Below are 24,414 nucleotides of genomic sequence, written 5' to 3' on the forward strand. Positions count from 1 at the left end.
GTTTTGTATGGGAATATTGGAAAAGTTGATTCAAGAACCCGTGTATTTTTAATGAAAGGAGGTATTTCTTGCTGAAATCTCTGACCCATACTCCTGTGTCATGTGGCAGTATGAAGTATTCCACAGCGGAAGGGCCAGTGCAGGATGTAGTTCAAACAAACACTTGACAATAATCTCCTCCTTATCACCCCCAAAACATCTCTGTGAGATCTTTGGCGAGAAAGAAGAGACATAGACACTGACTTGTTCCAGCATTTGGCCAAGATGGAGGGGCAGTGCTGGGGATAACGCTGCAGGGTGTGTAGGTGGATAAACAATAAGCCTGGGCATGTTTCAAAGGCAGAAAGCATGCAAACATGCTCTGGAGTGGGTTGAAGCCCCATGCTTCTTGAGTAAGTTCCCGGTGGAGTCAACAGATGGGTGTGAGATGCCTGATGACATGGGGGGTGTCCGTCTCTCTAGCTTTAGTTTTCTAATACTAGTTAACAAACTAACACCTGCACATCCAGCATCTGTTCAGCCCCTTGGGACAGAGGGGATCTCATTCATTATTGTTTGACTTCAGCAATTAACTTAAGGGAGAGGAACTGACCTGCTCAAAATCACGCATGATCTTTCTGGTTGCCCTAAGCACAGAGGGCCTATTTTTCCAATTTTCACCAAGCACAAGACTGAAATTTGGTAAATCTAATCTAGCCCATCAACTTGATCAAACTGCTCAATCAAGCCTATGACACACACGTGTGGCAGGATGCAACCTGTTGCAATAGAACTGCCTGGAGGGTGCCTGTCCTGGCTGGTGGAGCCACTGCAATGGGGTACGCAGCCTGCAGGAGCCAGGACAGGATCATTTGCCCTGTTCAGCCTCTGCTGCTGATTTCAGAAATGCAGCTCTCCCTCCCGGCTCTGGTGGGGCCTCTCATCCACTTTCTTTCCCACCTGCAGCCTCCCCCAGCTGTTTCAGCTCAGAGAATGGATGTCCATCTTGCTCAGGACATCCTCACAGTGATGACTACACTTCACTTGAGTGGAGGCCTGCCAAAGTGGTCAGTGGGATGGAGCGCATGATGTACAAAGAAAGGCTGAGGAAGCTGGATTTGCTCAGTCTGGAGAAGGGGAGAGGGGGTGATTTCTTTGCAGTCTTCGACTTCCTAATGACTAGCTATGAAGCCAGATGCTTCTCAGAGGCACACAGTGAAAGGATAAAGGGTGATAGACACAGGTTACAACAAGGGCAATTCCCATTAGACAAAGGAAAACATTATTCTCCGCGATAGTAGTGCAGTCTGGACACAGGGACCAGAAAGCTAGTGGGATCTCCATCCTCGGAGATTCTCCAGACTTGCCTAGGCAAGGCCCTGGGCAAGCTAATCTGGGTTTGGAGTTAACCGTGCTCTGAGTAGCTGGTTGGCTGGCAGACCTCCAGGGCTCCCATCCCATCTCAATTTTTCTGTGATTTACAGTGATAAACTGTTTTATTTTCCAGCTCACTGTTCAACTGGCTGTGCTGTGCACTGCCTCCATGGGTGCAAGTCCTATAGCACAGGCTGTTCTAGCCTGTTGCGTTACATTTCTGTCAGGGCTGTCCAGATGCCATGGAAATCTTCATGAGTCAGGATGCATTTTTTTCTAGAAACTCTTCTCCTGTCATTATGAAAATTCCCATCTATGTCTTTGCTCATAAGTAGGCATTCAAAGCTAATCTGTAAATCTTGTAAAACTAAGCAATGCATGGATTCATCATGGAGCTGCAGACAGTGCATGATATTTTCCTTGGTGTTCATGATCTATTTCTAATATATTTACCTTGGAATTTCTCTGAAGTTTTTAATATCAGTGTTAATGTTATTTAACTGAGTAGTAACTGCATGCACTAGATGAGTTCCTTTTAGTACTGTTCTCCTCCTGAAGACTGGGTGGCTGATGTGATCCTTGGCACTGAGCAGTCCCAACGCTTTGCCCTTTGATAACTTGTTCCAGTCTGTTCCAGTGGAGCTATTTGTGTCTGCAGTTTCCAATGGGAATTGCTCCCATTTCAGAATCAATTCCCCATATTTCATCCTGAAATCATTGCTTTTGCATTTAGAAGTCAACTGTGAACTTAAGCAACTCTTCTCTCTTTGTGGCAGTGCTGTATCAGCAGCAGTCCATTCTCTTTTGAGCCTTCATTTGCTTACCACGAACAAGACCATTGTCTTCGCCTTTTCCCACTAGATTAGATCACCCTCCCTGCCTCCACCTCTCTCTTCTGGCCAATGTGTGTGGCTTAGCAGAGCTGGTGAGTAGGAGAGTCATTTAAGCTGCATGATGAGAGTTCATGATACAAGCAAGCCCCTCCTCTTCCTAAGATTCACTTGAATTGAGCCAGGCTTTGGAAAGGATGCAAAGACCCAGGGGCAAAAGGGAGTCAACTGAGCATGGATCCATTTGTCTGGAAACAGGCGTTTCATTAAAGCTGTAGCTTCTGAAAACACCTTGCAGGTTAGGCAAGATCTGACTGCTTTTGAAATGGAAGCATGGCGGATCTCGGTGCTAGGGATTCTTGCAACAGAAGAAAATTATAGCTGAGAATTTACTATCTGTGTGTTTGGAGCGTAAATGTTTTGTCAGATCTGTGCTGACGATCTCTCCATGGTGAGATGGGAATGCCATGATTTTTACTATCACTTTATGTCCTTGTCTTTTTCCATACTCTGAGAGACACTTACCAGCTGTTGAAAAGCCCAAATAATCATAAGCCTAGCTTCAGACCCCTGCATATCTGATGTCTTCTCGAGAGTGTGTCTGTTCCCAGTGCTCTGAGTGTGCAGAGTTACTTTTCTGTTCAGAACAGCTCGGCAATGCCCAGGCGATGTTGGCCACCCCTCAGCTGGGTGGTCTGTGGAGAACCGCTCCTCCATCAGCTGGCCACGACGAGGGTCTAACAGGGCCTCACGCCTCTAAATCTGCTTATGTGGGTCCTTCTCTGGCTATGCTTGGTTTTGACCATGTGGACACCACCATTTATGTTGAAGACATTTTTCTGTCTTTTCCTCAGGTTCAGGATCTTGTGTTCTATGTAGACCAGCTCTGTTAGGGTTGCTGTGCTCCTTTGGGTAAATCATCACCTTGCTACAGCTTAGTACCTGTTCGGGAGTGCACTGTGTGCTGCAGGAACATCATTTCCTTACAGCCTTGATGAAAGTATGCAAAAATCGCTGTCAGTAACTTAAAATAAAGCTTTTTTGTGCTTTGTGATGAGTTCCTATTTGCACATGTTCTAGGTTGGTTTTCATGTGCGGAGTTGTGTAAGATGTTCCTCTTGCACTGGGAGCCTGACAACAGCAGGCTTGATTTGAAAGCTACAGCCATCCTTGGACCACCGCACAAAAAGCCTTTCACTGGCATTGTGTTTTAGGAGCCTCTCTCCTGGCAGGTCAGGATGAACCAGCTGCGCATCCTATCAACCTCCACCCAATTAGGAAAAGCCATAACTGATATTGGTGAGATATTAAGAAGGCTAATAAGCATTAGGGAGGTAACTGTTTGCCAGATCAGACCTTGGATACGCATGAAGAGCCATGGCAAGTCTCTGTGAACCGTCTCCACAAGGGAGCTGGTCTCTGTAGCACTGGTACAGAAGGGTCACAGAGCCTGGATCCAGCGAGCACACGTGAGGTGCTTGTCTTTTCCATGTCCTGGTGCAGGGATGGTGTGGAGGATGTGGACAAAGCTCTTTGCTTTGGCTGCTTCTCCTGTGGCTGCAGGGAAGCCTTGGGAGAGCTGAGCAGTCCCTTCTCTCCAGTTTTTCCACAAAAGAAAAGAAAGGGGCCCTGGCTAAGCCAAGGGAGCAGGGGGCACAGGGAATGCCTTCATTATCATGCTTTCCCTCAGTTTCTTCATATAATATTACTGAGGCTTGTCCATTTCACTGTTCTCGGGGCTTTGATCTTGTTCTTTAGGTTGCAGACGACAATCAGTGTGGTTTTATGGGTCCTCACACTATTGATTTTTGAGAATCTGCAGCTCTCAGTCCTGGCTGGAATTTATTATTATTATTACTTGTTTGAGTGACAGCTGCTTCAGCAGTGTGCAGATGATGGATCATGAAACTTCGCTTTCTCAGCCTAGTCACTGTACTTACCACAAAGATCCTTTTGATGTGGTGGTTTTAGGAGCTGAAATGCCGTTGGAGCGCTCCCAGGTTATACTTGCATTTTCTTGATTTACTTCTTACCTAAGCAGATGCTGCCTAAACATGTGCCTGCCTCTGGCCATGAAAACATCAGGAGTACCTGCTCTTGCTTTGTCTTCTTGTCTAGACATGTGGCACTTTTCCCACTTTTCCCACTTTTCCCACTCTACTTGAGGAGCATCCAGTTGCTCAGCTTGCTCCTTCCAGTCCCTAGATGTTTTGGGCAGGAGCTGGCTGCTAGGATCACTGGTTTGGTCTTTCTCTCCTCCATAATGCTAATTTCTGATTTCTTGCACATCTCACAGCCAGCTCACTTGTTGGTGAGGCTCAGTGCTTGCACAGAGAGCGAGACGGTCTGTGTGCCCAACTCACCCCGCTCCCTCCCATTAAAGATTTTCTTAGCTCTCAGGACGTCTACACACGGAGCCTCCCTGAAGGGGGGCTGGCTCCCCGTTGCTCTACCAGCCCAGAGCCACACACACCCCGCACACAGGCAGCCCTGCTGTTGCGTGTTTGCCAGCTGGCTCCCACCCACGGCACCGCTGGAGTGCCCTTGCTAAACCGGCTTCCCATGGTAGTTTAGCTCCGAGCAGCAAGCGCAGCCTTTCTGGAGCATCACTCCCTAATCTCATTCCAGCTTTGCGCCACCCACATGTAGCTGACCAAGGGAATCTAAACTCTTCTCCACAACACTGGGTGCTCGTGACTCATTTACTGCTCAGTGCAACACTCCTCTGGTTGACACTGGGCTGGCAGGATGGAGCTTTTGCTCCTTCGCTACCCATTTACTTTTCTATTCATTGCATTTCTAGTTCTTTACCAGGTGAATCCTGCATTCAGATACTTCTGCAAGATGACCTTCTATAAGTTGTGGGTCTTCACCGTAAGCATTCTGGTTATTATGTTGAGTATTCCTCGCGGACGCAACGCAGAAAACATGAAGTAAGTTGTCTGTGGTTTCTTTCTGCTCGGGGCACTGACAGATTCAACTCGCACTCATTTTGGAGGGTTCTGGGATCTGCACTGCAGTGGGGAGACACAAGTTGTGTATCAGTGTGGAAAGCTGACAGGCCCTGTAATGCAGAGGAGGGATGTAGGTTTAAGGACTGTATTGGAGTCAATAGAAAGAATAATGAATCATGGAAGGAAAGGATGTAAAAGGTGACATTAATTTGACAAACTGGGTAACGCCAACCAACTGGACGTAATGCACAGCTAAAGTAACTTGCTGTTTTGAGTAAACCTCTCCTATCTGGTCTCAGAGCTGTATTTCCCTCTTCTGTGGGGCTGATCATGCCCTCCCTAAGCTCTGGTGAGGAAGCCTCTGCAGGTGCTCTTCTCTTTCTCAACTTTATTCTAACCCAGCACCCACCTGAACAGGCACAAGACTGTTACCACGGCGGAGTGCTGGCACCTGCATTGTCACTGGTGTCTCTAGCCCGGTGACACCCGGTCCAGCAGTCTCTGAACCTTCCCCCTTGCTGCCCGTCCTCCCCTCCACCTGTTCCTGCCTCTGCAGAGGGCTGCCCGCTGGGTGCACGCCTGTGGCTAGCAGCAGTGGGCGTTAGTGACTTGGGGTGTGAGTTGAGGGGGGCTAGAAACTGACTCTGCTACACGTCAGCATAGTGCTTGTAGCCTTCTAAAGTGCTGCAGAGGCTGAATTTACCACTTCATTGCTGTATGCTACAGTGGGAGTTCGTATCTCCTAACTGAGCATCAGCCTTTTGCTTTAAGGAATTTTATTCGATTCTTGACTTTTGTGCCTGACTTTTATTCTTGTCATTGTTTTCCTAGTATCTGTTAAAATATGACTCCCAGAATTGCAGTCTAATGTCACCTAGAGGCAAAATCACCTCTCTTTTCACAGCCTGGGCAACAGCAGTTAGGCACATGTTTATTGCAGCCTGTGTTCATGATTCAGCAAGCTGGGCAGGGAAGTAGAATACAAATAGGTGCACTCTTAATTTGGGCATTATCTAATCTGGCTGATCTGCAGAATTGCTGTAGCTCTAGTTCCTAGGGCATTCGTCTAACCTGGTTTGAAGAAAACCTGCTAAATGTATTTATCTTCTCTAAAGAAATGATAAGCTGAAGAGACATACTAGTTGCTCTTCTCCAAGTCATGGGTCAAGTCTGGGACTGCAGAGAAACAGGCTGCTGTGCAGGAGCAGTCTGTGAGATGGGCGGGTTAGGAAGAATGGTGTTTGGTCCCTTTACCCAATTTCAGTGTCTCTTTGGATCATGCCTGCACCCCTTTTCCAGGTTTTTGCGCATGATGTTCCTGCCACTCAAATACGTCTTTGGTCTCAAGATAGTGGTGAAGGGCAAAGAGAACCTCAGGACTAAGAAACCTTTCGTCCTCGTGTTGAATCATCAGACCTCCCTTGACATTATGGGTATGTGGTGATCCTGCCTGCTGCTCGTGGCCCCAGCTGTCTGTAGGGGAGGGTAGGATGAAAGTACCGCAGGCAGAGGGGCAGGAGTGGCAGCTACATAGTCCATTACCAGCTAGCTCCAAGCCAGGGCTGATCTCCAGGATACTAGAGCCAGGGTCGTTCTCCACAGTATTAGAGGTATTTTCAAGCTAAATCAGCTTTATCCTTTCCAAGAGAATGGGGATGAGAGTGTCAGTGGACCACTGCTGTGTCATAGCTGCTCTCATTCAGTGCCCAGCAATAGTCTTCCTTTAAGCGAGTGGTTAGTCTGGAGACCCCCAGGATCCCTTTCCCAACATTTTTCTGATCCTATGAAGCTGGATGGGTGATGCAGGCATGGCAACTCCCAGAGCAGAGCTCTGTAGCCCAGAATCTGAAGGAAACCCCAGTGCAGGTGACAATTTGTTCTGTCCTTGTTCTCCTCTTCTAGTGATGATGGAGATCCTACCAGATCGCTGTGTGCCCATTGCGAAGAAGGAAATCCTATACATGGGCACTTTTGGCCTAGCATGCTGGCTTTCAGGAATTATTTTCATTGACCGCAAGAAGAAGGAAGAGTCTATCACAACCTTGACACAAGTGGCACACTCCCTGCACAAAGAAAAAGTGAGTGGGGAGGACTCTGGCAAGGAGGCACTGGAAAATGTGAGCCTTGATGTGGCTGGAAAGGGATCTTTGTCTCTGGGCTGGGCACTGAGCAGAATGGATAAGAGCATCTCTGGTGGGTTCAGTGTTTTGTGTGTCCATAAAGTGCTTGAAGTGGAGGAAGAGGATGTCTCTGCATGGTCAGGAGCAGACAGATCAGTCCCAGAGGAGTACGCTTGTGCAGTGGCTTAGAATAGCAACTGGAAGTCCCTTCAGCTCAATGTCTTCTCCCTCCTGCAGGTCTGTGTCTTGCTTTTCCCTGAAGGAACTCGCAATCATGGTGGCTCCATGTTGCCCTTCAAACGTGGAGCCTTCCAGCTGGCTGTGAAAGCCCAGGTGAGAGCCACCTGCCTCCTGCCCCTTGGGGTATGGGTCGCCTGCCATGGCCCCCCAGCAGCCAGGGCTGTGTGACTCCTGGTTCCTGGCTTCCCTTTGGATCAAGTGTGCATCCAGGAGCCCATGAGCAGCTTGCAAGTGGCACAGGAGGGGGCTGTTTCTGGAATGAGTGGAAAACCTTCATGATTCAGCTTGAGGAAAAAAGTGGGGGGACCTTAACAAGAGCCCTGGACCTGCCATGGGGAGTTTCTGCTGAACAGGTCTCTGTACATTAATTTGGCAATCCGTGCATTGCTGGTCTAAATACAGAGATGAAAATGCAAAACCCGACAGCGAAGACATAGAGTGATACAGTTAAATGAGCTAAATATCCCATTAACCCTCTGAGAGTTTACTGTGAAGGTGACTGGGATAATTATCAGCAAGGTGCAAGATTCACCGAAGAAGAGCGGTTCTATTTTGGGGAAGGAATGGGGAAATTTGTCGATTCATTGTAGATCACCTCCCCTCCAGGTCCCTGTTATTCCTGTAGTGATCTCTTCCTACTGCAAATTCTACAACCAGAAGGAGAAGAGATTTACAACAGGTGAGGACGGCTCAGGGTAAAGTATGGGCTGGGTGTTGGTGCAAGCCCAGTCCTTGGAGGAAGCCATGAGGTGAGTGGGCAGAGGACTATGTGTGATTTGGAGATAGCAGCCAGGCAACAGCAGTTTCTGTCTTCTTTGGAGGGGAGGGAATGGGAGATTTCAGGCACCACTTTTGCCTCTCCCCTTGGATTTCTCACAGCTTGCCTGGTACCTGTATAAGGGAACCTGGAAAAGCAGCAGCCCTGGGGCAGGTCCTGGCCCTGGCCCCCACACACTGTCTTTGGAGCTGCAAGTGCATGGAGAGTTGGGAAACAAAAGCAAACATGGACCTCTCAGCAAAAGTCACCCTGAGAGTGCATCTCCTCCCAGTTACCATGCTTCATCCATTTATGATGATAAAACATTCTGCTGGTCGCTGATGAAATTGTATGGGAAAAAAATGGTGCAAGTCTTGGGCTTCCAAATGAAAATGCAGGGGAAAAAAAGTTTCAAATTCCAACAGAGAAAAGTAACCCATCTTGTTCCTCCACTTCCTTTGCTGACACCCACCCCAACATGGGCTTCTGCCACTTCCCACCCTCCTGCGGGCCAGACCTGCTGTCTCCTGAGGGAAGGATTTGCACCTGAAATTCTCCTTCCCATTGTCTGTCCTGGGTGTAGTCATTCCCGGCAGGCAGACACCTGGAAGAGACAGTCGGTGCAAATGTTAAACACTGCACCATCTGTTTCTACTAATCTTTTGCCTGCTGGGTCTGTCCTCTCTCTGTGGGCCACACACAAAAGCCTTTTGGTACTGGAAGGTTCCCTGAAGGCACGCCGACAGGAGCATGAGCAGGGATGCCAGCCCGCTCCCCCGTACGTGCCTGCCAAGGCAGGGCGCTGCTCTGGGAAAACAGAACAGCACACTGCGAGGAGAACTTGGAAGCAGCGGAACCTTTTGCTTCAAGCAAGGCCAGCTCTAAAGACAGAAGAGTTTTCTCTGTGCCTTGTCCAGTTAAGTTTGGAGTAACTCCAAGGAAGGAGATTCCACAACCCTCCTGAACATTTTATGGAAGACTCTTAAGGTCTTAATGCATAAGGTTGCATGTACATTGGCCTTTATAATAATCTCAGCCTGGGAGTTCATGGTTAGCTGACCTCTAAGCCCTTGTCCAAAGCCCTGCTAAACAGGTAGGACCTTCACTGCTGATGAAAGAGCCACAGTTAGCTTTTCCTGTACCTTCCCACTTTTCCTGCCTGGAAGTTTTGCCAGGGTTGATTCTGAAGATGTGCTACGCACGGCCAAGATTTCTGCACACTGAGCAGGCTGATCCTCAGGTCAGGAGAGCTCGCCATGTCCACAGTGGCTCTGGGCATGCTGATGAGCTTCTGGAAAGCCCAGCTGTGTCCAGTGTGTGCCCACGGTCAGGCATGGAGCAAGTCTGGTACTTGCTGGATGTCTGTTACACCCCAACAGACCAACGCTTTCAGCGCAGCCCCATCATCACTCAGCTTTGTCTGTAGGACCAAGTGAAGCGTAGTAGGCTGCTGAGATACCAAGCCCAGCCTTGGCTGCAAGATGTGCAGGCGGGCAGCATGCCCTCTTTTGTGAAGCTCTTCTCCACACTTCTGTTTTGCCTCCCTTGCATGGCTCTGCTTGCAACACTTCTGGATCTCATTTCCTAGCACACGTGTAAAGGCATGCAAGAAAGAAAATAACAGCCACAGCCCAGACCCTCAGGTGGATGTCTGTGCAGGCAGAGTCTCGTCTTCGCTGGCCAGAGCAAGGGTGACTGGGTGCAAGAGCAGAAGAGGATGATGACATTTCCCCAGTATATTTATATATGTATATGTACATGCATACATACATATACAGACAGAGATATATATAAACTGTTTGCACCAGTCCGTTGCATAGGCACTTTGCAAGAGCAGTATGACACACCTTGGCCAAACAGGGAGTCCTGGGTGCAGTTCCTCTCATCCCAAAGCCTGTTTCTGGAACGAGGGACTCTGCTGACTTTCATATACATAGATCAGAGCACAACCAGTTTGGATGTGTTGTATAACAGACATCTCATTCTCTTTGCCATGATCTAGATATACCCAGAGGTCTTTCCACTGTGAAAACTTCCGTTTGAATCATTGGATTGGATGTATTTGGGAAGAGATTCATCTGTTTCAGTATTTATGATTTTTGTGGTCTCTGTGGATGGGAAAATCCTGGTTTGGTTTTTTGCTGTGTGCATCTGGGACATGACTGGGTTACAACACCACTGTTGGTATATGAAAGAGGTGGTTCCCTTTGTTTCTGTCTTTTTCCTTCATTTGCATTGATCCCTCTGCTATACCTTCTCTTGCTCTTCTACAGCACTGCTGTATTTTCCTCTCCCTTTCTGACCCTCTTGCCTCACTCTTCCAGGAAAAAGCATCATCCAAATCCTGCCAGAAGTGGACACCGTCGGCCTGGGCCCAGATGATGTCCCCAAGCTCACCGAGCAGGTCCGTGACTCCATGCTCACCACCTTTCAGGGGATATCAGGAATGACTAACGGGGCTTCCCATTAGTGATCCTATCTTCCAGCTCCAGCTGCGTGTGTAGGAGCTGAGGGGAAAGGCATGGCACCTACAGGAAGGTCTGGCAGCAGAGACAACCATGAATTACAACTTTGATGTACCAAAGACAGGCAAAAAGTCCACAGAGAAAGAAAAGCTTGTAAGTGGAGGTGGTGAAATGGTTGCCATGTTCCTTCCAGAGAACTGTGCCACCTGTGTGGACAGACACATGGTGGGTAGCTGGACATTTCTTTGCAATCATAACCCTGAGACCTGCTCTCCAGCTGGACCCCAGGCAGAGCTTGACCCTTCCTGTGATCATCACTGCATGCTTGTAATCACCTTTTCCTATACAAAACCAACAAGGTGGAGGCATATACCCCAAGCCTGCGACCATCCTGCCTGGAGAAGTGGGTGTCTGGGGGTCTGAGGGCTGCCACATTCCCCTGGAAGCACGCTCTGGAGAAGGCACTGTCTCCTACCTCTCTCCGGGGGGAGGACTTGGGAGGTACCTCTGCCATGAGAGGGGAAAGCCAAGGCAGCTTCGGGAGAGGGGAATTAAAGACCTGACATGTGCCTGCAGGGGCTGGTGGTTTCTTTGTTTTTCTTAGCCTTCCTTTTAAGCAAAGCATGGTCTTGTTTGCAGTGGTTGGGCAGATCTTGAAAGTGCGAGGCGAGCATGCCTGGGGACTCAGAAACCAGAGGCAAAAGTAAACATGTGTTGCTTAGTATCCTTGCTGTGCCCTAGTAACCTCATGGTTTGTAACACAATCTATGTGTTTTGCAACTCAAATGCGCTCTGGGAGCTGCAGCTCCTGACTTCTGAATACTGCCTGGCTTTGCCCTGTCTTCTGTGTGTCAGAGGATGACATCTTGCCTTCCTCTGCCCAGGGTCACCACAGCCTTTCCCCACTCCCCACATGCCAGGGGCTCGTGGAGCAGCACAGTCCCCAAGCTCCACGGCTTACGCGGGGCCTTGGCAGCCCCGTGGGTCCCCGGCAGCCCCCGCCGTGGGTAGGCAGCGTGGGGCACTGGGCTGAGACGGGCATGCCTTGCTGGCATACCGCTGTGGCCAAGTGCGTAGTGCCAGTGCTGTCTGTAGCCATGGGATCTTACCAAGCATCTCCTTCATTAATCCTCATCAGAGAGGTGCCTGCTGCACCTACAAGCTTCACTCATGACTCTACCTTAGGCTGCCACCTTCTTGCTCCCAGTCCCCTCCTTCCCTTCCAGTTGTGCCAAGGAAACGTGGAAACTTAACATGGATTTTACGTGTTTGGTATTCATTGACTTAATAGGGTCTTGGGAGCTATCCTGCCAGCCAGGTGATTAATTTTTAGCCCTAGTGCTTGTGGTTTACATACCAGCCGTCTTATAGTTTGCTTTTTTATGCTGGTATGTTTAGCTATGAACCATAGCCAAAGAAAGTTTTGGACATGTTTGACATACCAGGATTGATGGCAAACGTAGATGCGTGTATACAATGTATTTTATTACTGCTCAGCACACCCAAACGCACATGTTTACTATAGCATTTAAATAAAAGACGTTTATAGGCTTCAAGATGCAGCTGCCATTCTCCAGGCTCTTCAAAGACTGAAATCGCACTGCTAATTAGAAACAGCCTGAGCAGTTTATGCTCTTGCGCAAAACAAGGAGATAAGGAAAGTTTTGATAAAGTTTACATGAACTTGCTAATTTCTGAGCAGGTACAAAGGATAAGGAATTTGATTTTGAAATTCAAGCACACCAGCTTCCAGATTTGACACCCATTCAGGACAGTAAGTAAAAAAATTTGTCTCAATTGTGCCTTTAGAGAGTTATAAAGCATCCAGCACCTAACCAAGCCTTGCACACCTCTAAACATTTTTTTTTTAGGACAACAGACAATAAAATGCAATCACCCTTCTATCTGAAAACTTACATTACTGGAAGCTTTCACAAATAAATTACAGAAAAAATCACAGTACAGCAAATAAACCAGCAGACATAGTCTTCAGCTCCTCTCTGGGAAGTCATGTGCTGAGGTTCAGTCAACAGCAGTCAGCTGAGCGTGATGTACAGGCAGCAGTTTCCCAAGAGCAGCTCACTGCCACCGTTAGGAGTTTCCAGTGCTGGTCTGATGAGCAGGATTGGAAACTGTCAATGAAGCAGAAAAAAGCTACTGAGTGGCAGAAAGTCTTTCCTGAGCACAGTATTTCTCCCTACAGTTTTATTTGACTCCATAGCTTAAGATAGGCCGTGGTGAATGGGTAATTGCATACCAGCTCATCCCTGTATCCTTGTACCTCTGAGACACTGCGGTGCCTCCAGCCCTATCAAAAGGTACCTCTGGAGACCTAGTATCAGGCATCCCTTTGGATGAGTGTTTCTGGGGCAATTTCTTGACACTTGAAAAGGTTAAAGTTTCAGCAGCTGCTTTTTAACACCCTGGAATTTCACTTTCTCTAGGTTATGCAGTCACAGTGCAGCTGCCCCACAGCCTGGTGGTAAAAGAGCCATGGGAAGTGGCTCAGTAAATTTAAGTGACCATAAGACTAAGTTAATAAAGGAAATCAGGAAGTCTCTATTGTTGAGAGAGAAGGTGAGCATCCGCTGGACTTGGATCCTAAAGAATGGGGTGAAGTCACTGTAATTTAGCCTTTGCATCAAGTGCAAATGACTTAACAGTGTCTCTCTCAAGTACAGTTAATCAAACTCAACACAGGAACTGCATGAGATGCTTTGTGGCCTGTGCCTTGCAGAAGGACAGAGTGGGTGATCCCCAGGTATTGTGATTCTCTGTAAATGGGTTGCCAGAAGGAAAAAATCCAATCCAGTCCATTCTGCTCATGTCATACCTGTCTTCTACAAGTCTCTGTTCTCTCTGCATCATTTTCAACCAGGATAGCCCATGCCAAAAGTGTGTCACTAGGAGGACACAGCTAGTGTCCACATCTCTTACATGAAGACACTGGTTTAATGTCTTTCAAGAGTTGTAAACTCTGGCTGTGTGTGTTAAACTGCTGGTGTATCAGGCCATACAGTGTCAAAACAGTTCCAGATATACCTTAAAATGCTTTGAAGATTTAGGAAAGGCAAGGGGAGAGCAGGGGCTTGGAGCAACAGAATAAGAGTTTGGAAGAGGCTGGCTATTTCTAATTGATTTATTCATGGACACCCTCCCTGTGAATTAAGTCTCCAGCTGCCCTGGAATAAGGTGGTTAGAGAAGGACACATTTGCAAGGGCCAGAACAGACTGGATTTTCAGGGATTTCCCACCTAGTTGAAGAGGAAGAGGCAGGCTAGTCAAGGATGATTGAGGTGATGGATTGCACAGAGACTAGGCTAACACCACCTCTGCCTCCAGCGGTGTCTGAGTGGGGCTGGATAGATGGTCAAGGTCTTTTGGGGGGCAGAGTCACTGTGATGAATTTAATTCTTTTACTTCTTTAAGCACAGAAGAGTCTGACCTTGTAGGGCATTTATGATTTGTGACAGACCTCAGACAACTGTGTACCTTTTGCGCCACTCTCAGGCTCATCTTTCCAGGGTGAGAGGTCCAGTGTGTCGATCTCATGGCAGTCAACGAAGTTCTCAGGATAACTGTTGACCTTGAACACATCCCTGGGTATCTTTTTGATACGAGTATTATCACAGATCACCATTGGCAGTGAGATGTTTCTCAGTGCATGCAACTGCTGCTGAGTGAAAACTCCTGGTTTCTCCCACCAGAATCTGCAATGATTTTTTCAGAAGGAGCTTACAGTCTCCTTGAAGGCATTTGGTGCTCGTTTCTTGCCAAGATGGGGGTCTGACTAAGGTGAGCCTCTGCCAGATCCACCTCAATTCCTCAGGCAGCAGGCACACCCCTTTGGAAAGAGGTGTCTCCAGTGCAGCCAGGTCTGGATTCTGCCACTCATCTGCAGCAGAGAGGCTGCCTCTTCCACACAGCATCACCAGGCTGCTGGGATGCAGTGACTGACCCTCCCCTTTTGTACCCTGAGAGCAAATCGCACCTCAGGCAGAGGCTGCTGCAAATCACCCATGGCCTGGAGCTCGTGCTCCTCAACCACATGGGTCTGTAGGAATGGGCTGCAGAGTCCTTCAGCAACTGGGCTGAAATCAAGGTGTGAGCTTTGCTGGGAGCACTTACTGACGTGTTGGAGATGGGCTGGGTTAGCATGTCACATGAAATGTTGGCATTTTTCCCATAATAAATGCTACGGGGAAGGTTTGCTCTCTGTTACCTACCTGTCCCCATCACGCAGGTTCCTGAATTGGGTGCCAATGATGCAGGCCAGGAGGGGTCCAACTCTGCCATGGGGAGTAAAGGGCTCTGCAATTGCTCCAATCCAGAGGTCAATGTTGTCCGGTGTCCCATACAAGTCCATGAATTTCTTGGCCAGTTTGGAATTGCCTAGCACTTCAGACAATTCATCTACATTTTGAGGTTGGGAGAGCCCACAGAAGCGCCTCCAGGCATTGTAACCTGCAAAAGCAGGAACAGCAGCTGATCAGCACCCATGTCTCCACACCATGTGCCTCGGCTCAGGAGCTAAACCGACCCCTTGGCCCATGAGCAGTGTCTGCTTCTTCTCCTGGCATTAAAGGATCTGGAAGACATTATTGTCTAGATAGTCACCACAAATGCCATGTTTTCAAAGGTCCTTTTTATATGCACACACTAAAGTAACAATCTGGGTTGCCTTTGCATGTGACCACAGGTTCATCTCATCCTGTCCGTTAGAGCTACCCAGTGCCGAGGGTGAATGCACCAGTCCTTGCAGTTTGGGGAGGCAAAATTTCCAGGACCAAAGTCCTAGAAAAGAGCAACGTTTGATTGTGCTTAACCCAAGAGCACCTCTGCTTCTCCAGTGCCTGGGGGCAATCATACCTGTGGGTGCAAGCCACTTCTGCTCAGAGCTCTGGGTTGTCTGAAGAAACAAAATAAACATCAATTGGCAGAGAACAAAGCACAGATGGTTGCTCTAGCCCAGGTGAAAGCTGAACCTGATTGCTTGCATCTGTACCTTCTGTACCCCACATGTTCTCTCTTTGTTTCTACCCCTCTTTATTGCATTATCCAATTATAATCTTTGCTTTCCTAGCCTTGTGTCCTTGTTTTAAATCCTGCAGAAAAAGTTCTTTATAATACAGAGACTCTTTCTTCCCTGAGCTTGACTCCATCTCCATCCTTTGCCCTCAAATCAAGGTACTGTATCTTCCCACTGGTATGGAAAAAGCTTAGTACATTTGTGGAACTACTATAAACAGCAGAAGAAAAAAAGAGTATTATTCGCAATATGTTTGGGCTTATGTCTCTTACCTGGAAGTCCATGGTCTCTTCCCCGTTGCATGTTCAGGGCTGCTAGATCCAGACCCATTATCTCTGTCTGTTCAAAAAGGTGGTTCTGGAGCTCCTCAACAAGCAGTTGATTCTGTTTCATCAATTTTGCGTGATCAGCTACCATGCCCCGGATCAGTGGGTCAATGCCACCTGCATTCATGGTAAATCAAGCAAAGACCTTTTGTACCAAGTCACAGCTTTGATAGTCCCTTCTGTGCAGCTGAAACAGCACTGCATTAGATGTCATTTCCACCCTGGGCTGTTTACCTAGCTCCGTTATTTCCATTTCAACATACCTGGTGTGGATGTACATATCTGCACAGGCCAGCAGATTAGGCCTCCCTTTAGTAACGAGATTTCTCACCCCTCCTCAACGCTCAGCCTTCCCTTCTGCAGCCCTAAGTCCACTTGTTGGCCACCAGGACCTCCAAGTCCCTTTCTGCAGAACTTCTCCTTAGCCTGCCAGTCCCCAGCAGGTACTAGATACATGGGGTTCTGCCCAAGGTTTAGGTTTTGCAAATTATTTTGTTTATAATTAGCTATTAGTTGACAGATATTTAATAAAACATTAAATGCAATGATCAAATTAATTCATGTCTGTTTGTCTATGTCTTTTTCATAGCCATTAAGAAGACAGTATTTGTAAAACTCAGGAAAACTGGCTGCATGTGTGTTTTGGTATGTTTTCCATAATTAGTTAGACAACTTGATTTAGAAGAAGCATTTGTCTACCTTGGAAAAACTCATGTCTGCAGACACCAGCTGTGTAAGAGCAGGATCCCACAACTCCCTTTAGAGTCGTAAGAGAGATGGCCACCACTAGGAAGCGTTCACACTGTCTTAGCTCAGTTAAACTGGATGCATCACCCTCTGGCGATGCCTACTGATTACAGGGGGATATAATGCTTTAGATTGACTTAAATTTTGATTGACTAACATTTGGCACCATGAGTTTCATGCCTCCTGGAACAGCCTGAGCAGCTGCACTATTTGAGTCAATGAGCAATGCTCACACTGTCGGGTCTCATTGAACGGAGAGTTGTACAACAACCTATTTTGGTTATTTACTGACATGTTCAGAATATAAATGCAATTATCATGCCATGGCCTGAGGAAGACAACACTGAAAATCTGTGCCAAAGAAGCTACAGAACTGTATGTTCTGATGCAAAATTCTGCTCCAGTGTGGCTGCTTCTGCGGGAGCTGGTGCTTGATAATGTTCAATGGCTGGAGAACAACTGTGCACACATTTTGGCTGGGTACAATGCAGAACCAGTGTTAGGCTGTGTCTGGTGACAAATCTGCAGGACTGTCCTGCTGCCCCACACTTAGCAGACTGCCAAATTGCCTGCAGCCCCATGGGTAGACACGTCGTGACCACCTTCCAAGTTAAATGGCACCGTAATTTGTGTGAGGCCAGTTAAAAAAAGTGGAGCTAAAGTAGTTTTTGGAGTCTAGGCTCATGTGTCTTACCAGCAGACGTCCACCTCATCCCCTGCTTCAGGACCAGACCTGCACTGCTGGCTGCCCCACGTTCTTACCTTCCTTTATAATTCTCCACGTAGCACAAAAGGTCAAATGAAGTGGGACATGGGAGAATGAACCCAAAGGCTGAAAACTGTTGTTCAAACGGGATACAAAAGGTTGTACTGATGTATGACCAAATCGGAAAGCCAGGGAAAAAACATTTGAAACTCTAGGATCCACAGTCTCATTGTAGCCACTGTACAAAGGGATCCACTTGCTGGTTTCCTCTGCAAGCAGAAGTGGAAGGTAATCTCTGTATGTTATTATCTGAAAAAGCACAAAAGCAGAGCAAGTTGTCAGCAGCTGTAGCAGAAATGCCATCAGTCAAGTGCAGGGCATGAACACGGACTCTGTCTAGTAGCAAAGTTCATTAAGATCTTTAGAAAAAAGAGCAGCAGTAATGGCATGAGTTTAGCATAATACATTGGAATTACTAAACATAATAAGTAATTGGTAAAATAATGGATAAAAAAGCTCTGGATATTCTTGTTGTCTCAGATGGACCATCCTGATTCACAATTTTTGACTCCCACAGATAACTCCACTGTATCTGCAATGCATGGGTTTCCCCCTTTTCCTGGAGGAAAAGCCACTGCTAAGCATGCGGATGATAAACAGCGAGCAGCGAGCAGTACCTGGTTTATGGCGATGACAATCTTCCGACTCTCTTGGTAAAGCTTTTCTCCATCCCAGTGAGGATTTAATTTCTTCAGCTCTGTAACCAGGCGGTTGTGCTCTCGTAGAAAGACAGTGTGCAGTGCAGAAAGTCCCAGGTTTTCAGTTACCCGTTTGTCACCTACAAATGAAAATATTTTAGGAATTTTGTAAATTGCTTTTTATTTCAGCAGCAGGTTGCTGTGCTAGGACAGGTGAGTGCCAGCTGATGGTCGGTGTTACTGGCAGTAGTCCTCATGGTTAAGCTTCCTAGCAGGCATCATTCATGCCAGGTATTTCTTTCCAGCACAGACAAAACATTCTCTATCCAAACCATTCAGCCAAAACCACTGAAGAAGAGGCTTTTGGCAACTTGAACTGTATTACACATCGTCGTGAAGCAGCTGTAAGTGTCTCATTTCTGTGAAAAATACCATGTCTGCTTTCCTTTCATACCTCAAGGATACAATTTTCTTTTATGTCAGTGCTGTGAATGTTTGATTTGGAAAATTTGTCTCAGTTCCCCCTAGTTCTGAACACCTCTGAGAGGTCTGTGAAGGTGCCTTTGGCAGTGGTGCTGAGGGAAAACTGGAGGGGATGCAGTGAAGACCCTCTGACAGCTGGTGGAAGAAGCACTGAGCATCTCCTCACTCAGCAAGGAGCTCTTCTCCTGTGCAGGGAATGAGAAAATGACATGCAGTGGGAATACTATATTCTTATGACTGATTTCGTAAGCTTCACATCTATAATTTATTTTTTTTCAATGTTGTGCCTATGATGGTTCACTCCTATTTTAATAAGATCTGGTTTGAGTCATCAGTGTGTTTAAATTTCAGACAAACTTCTAGGCTTCTCTTCTGATGTAGGTTGCAATATTTGAAATACTAAAAATTTAGAATGTGGTACCAAGGAGAGTTAACTAAATTGATTAAGAGCATTTAATTGTTAATATTGATTGAGTTGAAAACTGAATGGTGAATTCTCGGTGGAGGGAGGAAGGAGTTACTGAGAAGTTTTAAACACTGGTGGTTATTCTATTGAAAATTTCACCTACCTTTGAAAAGACTTTTTAAAGGGAGGACGGATTTGCTGCAACTCTTTTGGGAAATCAAAACAAAATAATTTTCATGTTTAATTAAACAATTATTATTCAATTATTATTCTTTTTAAATTTGCGGAGGATCCCTTGCCCTTCACCTTACACAGTCATGTCTTGCAGCACCTCAAACAAATATAGAGACATCAGACACCTGACCATAATGATCCTTTTTGACTTTATGGGCCACTGAAAACCATTCCACAAATGCACCTTACCTGCTTTAAAACAGGGGATGTTTGCACTCTTGTTGGTGAGAACACAAACACTTTTCATTTTATTCTCAAAGGGCAATAATTCCAGCCCCGCATCAGTAAAATTCTGGTTCACAGCCATCAAACCTAGCTGGTTTGTCTGATTTCTAATACTCTTTGCCACGGAGTCTTCACTGCCGTACACCGTGCTGGCATCGAGGAAGGAGCTGACAGCATTGATCTGCTCACGGGTGAACGTCCCGGGATTGCACACGGATGCCGACTGGATGAACGGCATGCAAGAGTTTGACCTCAGCATCCGTGGGTCGTCAGGGGGAAACTAAAGCAAACAAACAAACGCAATGCCTCAGAAAGCCGTGCGGTCTTACTTGTACTGTCTTAAGGTAGCATGGGTTGGATGGAATGAAAGTCAGGGAACCTTAATTGGGAAGCAAGGGGACTTGAAGGCACAGTGGGTCTCACAGTGAAGCTCCGGGTTCACTCCTGCACCGCTGGCAGGGGTCAAGTCTATGTCATGGTTGACCCACTGGCCCCAGTGCATGAAGACAAGAGAGAGCTCTTCGTCTTGAGTGATGTTCTCATTGGCTGTGTAAGCAATTTCATTTGACACTTTTCGAACCTGCAGAAAATCAAAATGCAAATGTGTGTGACTCTCTACCATGGTGAATTTACCTCAGTATAGCACCCACCATGAGATCATGCATCTTAGATAAGCTCATAAAAGTTAATTATGGCATTAAACATGCCATGCCCCATCTTTATTAAAACAGATGTGATAAGTAACACCCTCTTGACTCCACAGTCATTCAGCCAAGCTTCATGGAAAGCCTTTTACAGCTGGAACTGATGTATGTGCACACCACCAGAAAGTCAAGAAGATAGCTGTGGAACACCCAAGCCTTATCGTTTGTGTAAACATCCTGGTGTGTCTGAGCACACTGTGGTGCTGCCTGCGTCAAACCTGGGGATGCATATTTCTGAAAACGTTATGTGGTCTGTGCTTTACTCAGTGAAGTATTCACAACCTTTGTGCTCTTGTCTGTCTCCAACAAAAGCATCACTCCAAGTCATAGCTAAACAAGCCTCAAATCAGCAGCTGAAATCAGAGGAAGGGATCAAGCAATGTACAGTCTCAATGTTGCCACTGTTTACATTTCTGATGGATGCAGCGAGGGCAGTGTCCGCTGCTGTTATCTGGACAAGAGAACAGTTCTCACCAGCGGGAGTGGAAACCCATTGTACAGCTTTCCTTCACTCGCCCCTCTGGGAACCGACACTCCATCTTCATACACCGCTGGGAGCCAGCGGGCAAACGCGTGGTTCGAGGACCCCAGATGGGAATGCCTTCTGGAGCATCACAGGAAGAAAAGCAAACAATGGTATTATTTCAGAAACAAACAGGCTTGTACAGACTAATATTTTGCAGCCCTTTAATATGTGTCTGATTAGTCTGGTAACCGAGGTGATAGCCAGAAAACACTGAGAAGTAAATAATACCAAGATTATTACTACCGAGGAAAATGAACTTTTTTTGACATTAAGATTCCTTGTGCCATTATCTGTGTTACACCTCTGTGTCTGCTGCTGCACACAAAATCAGTCTCACAGGAGGGCCATCACCTGTGATCAGGGTGGCCGTGCCTTTGCCCAGCTGAGGGCTGGAAGCTTCCAAGGATGAAGATCCTCCACCTCCCTGCGGACCGTGCCAATGCTACCCCTTCAGGAAGTTTTTCCCCATGTCCAACACAGAACCTCTCAAACTGCAATCTGCAGCTGAGCCCGCTTGTTATCTTGCCTCACACTGCTCAGAAGAATTTGAATCGGTAAACTCAGCAACATTTGTTTCAGAAGAACAATAATGCTGATTGAGCCCTAAGGACACAGAAATACAAGTTGTTTTGGGGAAACTGAATATCAGCTGCTGCTGTGCACCAGCTCTGTTTTTAAACTCTTCAATCCACAAAACCTGCGTAGTAACTGCCTACACTGAAAAAGGAGTGGTATACCCAAAATGTACAGCTGTGTGCTGTGAAAGAAGAGCGTGCCCTAGACCAATTGCCACACCATAGCTAAAGCAATTCCATCAAATATTGAGAGCCCAGTACAGCCACGGTTCTTGTTTTGATTGCTATTACTGTCCCTGCAGGCGGATTTTTGCAAAATATCCAAGTGCTAACTCACGGTGGGCATCTCAAGCTGAGCAAGATCCTTAGAAAAATATTAATGTATGACAAAGTCCCCTTGCTTCTGAGTGCCTTGTTATCTCCCTGGCAGCCCACTAAATTAGCAAGCCCAAGGACAGCCCTACTCTGAGCCTGGGCACTGCTGTCCCCAGGGAGCTAAGGCTCTGGGTCTGAGGGTGCAGACTGACTGTAACGCTAGCACCGTGAGTGTGAGCTCCCTGCACGTGTGATGCAGAGTTGTGCTATGTCTTCACATCTGGCACATCTGTTTCATGCCAGATGCACATCAAATGCAAGCCCCACTCAGACCTAGGGGCTGGAGTTAGCACACCAGGCAGCAAATCTGTGGCAGAACAGGACAACAAGCCTTGACTTCCAAATATTAGGCTAGAAATTTTGCTATCTTCTGGTAAAAAAAAAAAAAAAAAAAAAAAAAAAGAAAAAATGATAACAAGGAAATAAATGAATAAATGTTTGATCCCAGGTTTAAACCAGAGGGAAGCTATGTGCAAAAAGCCAAAGAGCTCACTTCTTCAGATTAAGGTTACACAATACACAAAGCTAGAAGATCTAATAATTAAAGTCTTAGTTACTTCCCATCCTTACGCATCAACAGTAGCCACACAGATATGATGAGAGCTGAATATTTTCATAGGAACCAACCTGTGGAAATTAGTATTATCCATGTTACGGAAGAGTGGAGGGGTGACTTCCTGGAGCCTCAAGCTGAGTGAGAGGCTGGGTGTCATAGCCCCAAAATCTGCTTTCCTCAACTTTTCACCTCTCCCCACCCCAAGAAGTCCCTTCCTTCATCCAAAGCAACATGTGGAGAACAATGGGCTCAAATCCGAAAGTTTCAAGAAATGACAAAAAAAAAGAAAGTTTCAATAAAGTTTTTCCTGCCAGGCATAGATAGAAAAGAAACATCTGTTACAGGCACCACTGAAAGGAGCATTTCACTCTTCTTGCCCTGTTGAAAGGTCCTTACACAAATTACCTTAAGCTGTCTACCCAGGGTCAAAGTACAGACTTGAGACTCTCCCTGTGCACACAAATCCTACCTGTTGTTACACTCCCCCGTAATGGTCCGGTAAATATCATGCTTTGGGCATTTAATGGAACGAATTTGATAGTCACAGCCAGTTTCTTTGGAAATCACCTCCTTCTGTTTTCTGTCCAGTAGGTCTGTAAGAGAAACCATGCAAAATAACATCTTCTTTTGCTTTTTTATTTCAGCTTCTCATTATTCTAGATCAATGCTTGAGTCAGCTGAGTCCGAGCCGTGTATATATAACATCTGAGTTGGAACTGTTTATTTGGTGCCTAAGGCCATCTGTGGATCAGCTCTCACCTCTGCACTAGGGAAACTGGGATGGCATGGAACAACTTTCCAAGGGAACATGGGGGAGAATCATCAGCAACAACATTTTGCCCTAAACTGGGAATAAAATTACGATCACGCAGTGTATTACAACCTGGGCAGGTGGGTGTGAGGACCAGAAGTGGAAGGTGAGCTTCTGTCTCGGTGGTCAGAGCCTCCTGGCATTCAGCACATTTTGTCTCAGGTTTATCACACTTACTGTTAAGCTGTTTTTCTCATCAAACTGCCAAAGATGATGAATAAAATACCAGATGGTCTGGTCTGCCTCTGAGCATGCTTAAAGTCTATTCACCTGGGGCTGTTGTGGGGAGGGGTTTTACTACCAGCTATTTGCATCGTGGCAGAGCTGCTCTCTGTCACCTGTTGTGGCAGGTTTTCTGCTCTTAGCTTTTTGTAAGACATTCTGGTCTGAACCACATTACCTGTAACATTGAATCGCCATTTCCCAGAGATATGCAGCCTTATTTTGAGGAGTTTCAAAGTAGTTTCCAAGTAATCGGCAGCACGAACTGCAGACCTGGTTCTTCCTACTGGGTCCTTTAAGTGCTTCAGGAAATCCATTGGGTTGACAAACTTTTCCTCTAGTTTTCTCTTTAAGCTGAAGATAAAAAAGTCCCATGAAGCACCTTCTCTGCAATCAGATCTCCTCTGCCAGGTATGCTGGGTGTACTTAGACATGACAGCACTGCTGGGTCCCAGGCAGGCTCTGCTCACCTAGGACAAGCTGGCTGCTCATCAGCTTTGCACATCATCTCAGATTCTGGCAAACAAATCATTGTGATCCCCTACTTCAAGTCTGCATTATGTCCTTGTCACAATAAATCTTGTAATGTGAAAAGCTAAATCAATGGAAAACTGGGTATTCAGTGACTGGATAAAATTTTACACTTAGTATGTCACAAGATATATTCTATGAAGAGAGAGACAACCTTGGTCATTGCATCTTTTCCCAGTCCTATGGCTCTTTCTTGCACAAATGAAAAACATTCTGCAGGGTGGGTGGAGAGAGACCCCTCCCCAAAGCATCCTGCTGCCTGGAACCAGCCTTTTGGGGCCATATCCCAGGGAGAGATACCTGGGGCCTGGCTTCCACCAAGACTTATTTGTGACAGGGTGCTTGTCTGCACAGCTGTGGTCCTTCCAAAGCAGGGCAGAACTTCAGCAGCCGGGAGAGGACTTCACACGTGTCCAGTGTGCCCGTACCAGTATGGACTGCTGAGGGGTGTGCAGGGTGGAGAGGAGGCAATGGGTTCTGAAGGGTGGCCCTAGGACTAAGATGAGATGCTAGAATCCGACCAGACTTGGGCAAATGGATC

General features: G+C 46.8%; 2 protein-coding genes across 3 annotated transcripts; one reads left to right on the forward strand and one right to left on the reverse strand.

The window, feature by feature from the left end:
• The first annotated feature begins 29 nt into the window (after positions 1-29).
• Positions 30-11,287, forward strand: LOC121096601 (1-acyl-sn-glycerol-3-phosphate acyltransferase alpha-like). Of its 2 annotated transcripts, XM_040612753.1 has the most exons (6): positions 30-5,116; positions 6,437-6,570; positions 7,040-7,215; positions 7,495-7,590; positions 8,104-8,176; positions 10,579-11,287. In XM_040612753.1, the coding sequence occupies exons 1-6, from the start codon at positions 4,932-4,934 to the stop codon at positions 10,722-10,724; spliced, it is 810 nt and encodes a 269-aa protein (XP_040468687.1). In that variant the 5' UTR covers positions 30-4,931; the 3' UTR covers positions 10,725-11,287. The 2 variants fall into 2 exon arrangements, with proteins under 2 accessions (XP_040468687.1, XP_040468697.1); XM_040612763.1 differs by lacking the exon at positions 8,104-8,176.
• Positions 11,288-12,495: 1,208 nt separating this feature from the next.
• Positions 12,496-23,659, reverse strand: LOC121083760 (myeloperoxidase-like). Its single transcript, XM_040584487.1, has 10 exons — positions 23,521-23,659; positions 22,779-22,902; positions 20,752-20,881; positions 19,953-20,153; positions 19,538-19,853; positions 18,205-18,365; positions 17,584-17,836; positions 16,021-16,191; positions 14,946-15,183; positions 12,496-14,429 (listed from the first exon to the last, which is right to left on the reverse strand). Exons 1-10 carry the CDS (start codon positions 23,657-23,659, stop codon positions 14,177-14,179), a joined length of 1,986 nt encoding a protein of 661 aa, XP_040440421.1. The 3' UTR covers positions 12,496-14,176.
• Positions 23,660-24,414: the final 755 nt, after the last annotated feature.

Source organism: Falco naumanni, chromosome 1, assembly GCF_017639655.2.
Source record: "Falco naumanni isolate bFalNau1 chromosome 1, bFalNau1.pat, whole genome shotgun sequence".
In the NCBI taxonomy this organism is placed as follows: Eukaryota; Metazoa; Chordata; class Aves; order Falconiformes; family Falconidae; genus Falco; species Falco naumanni.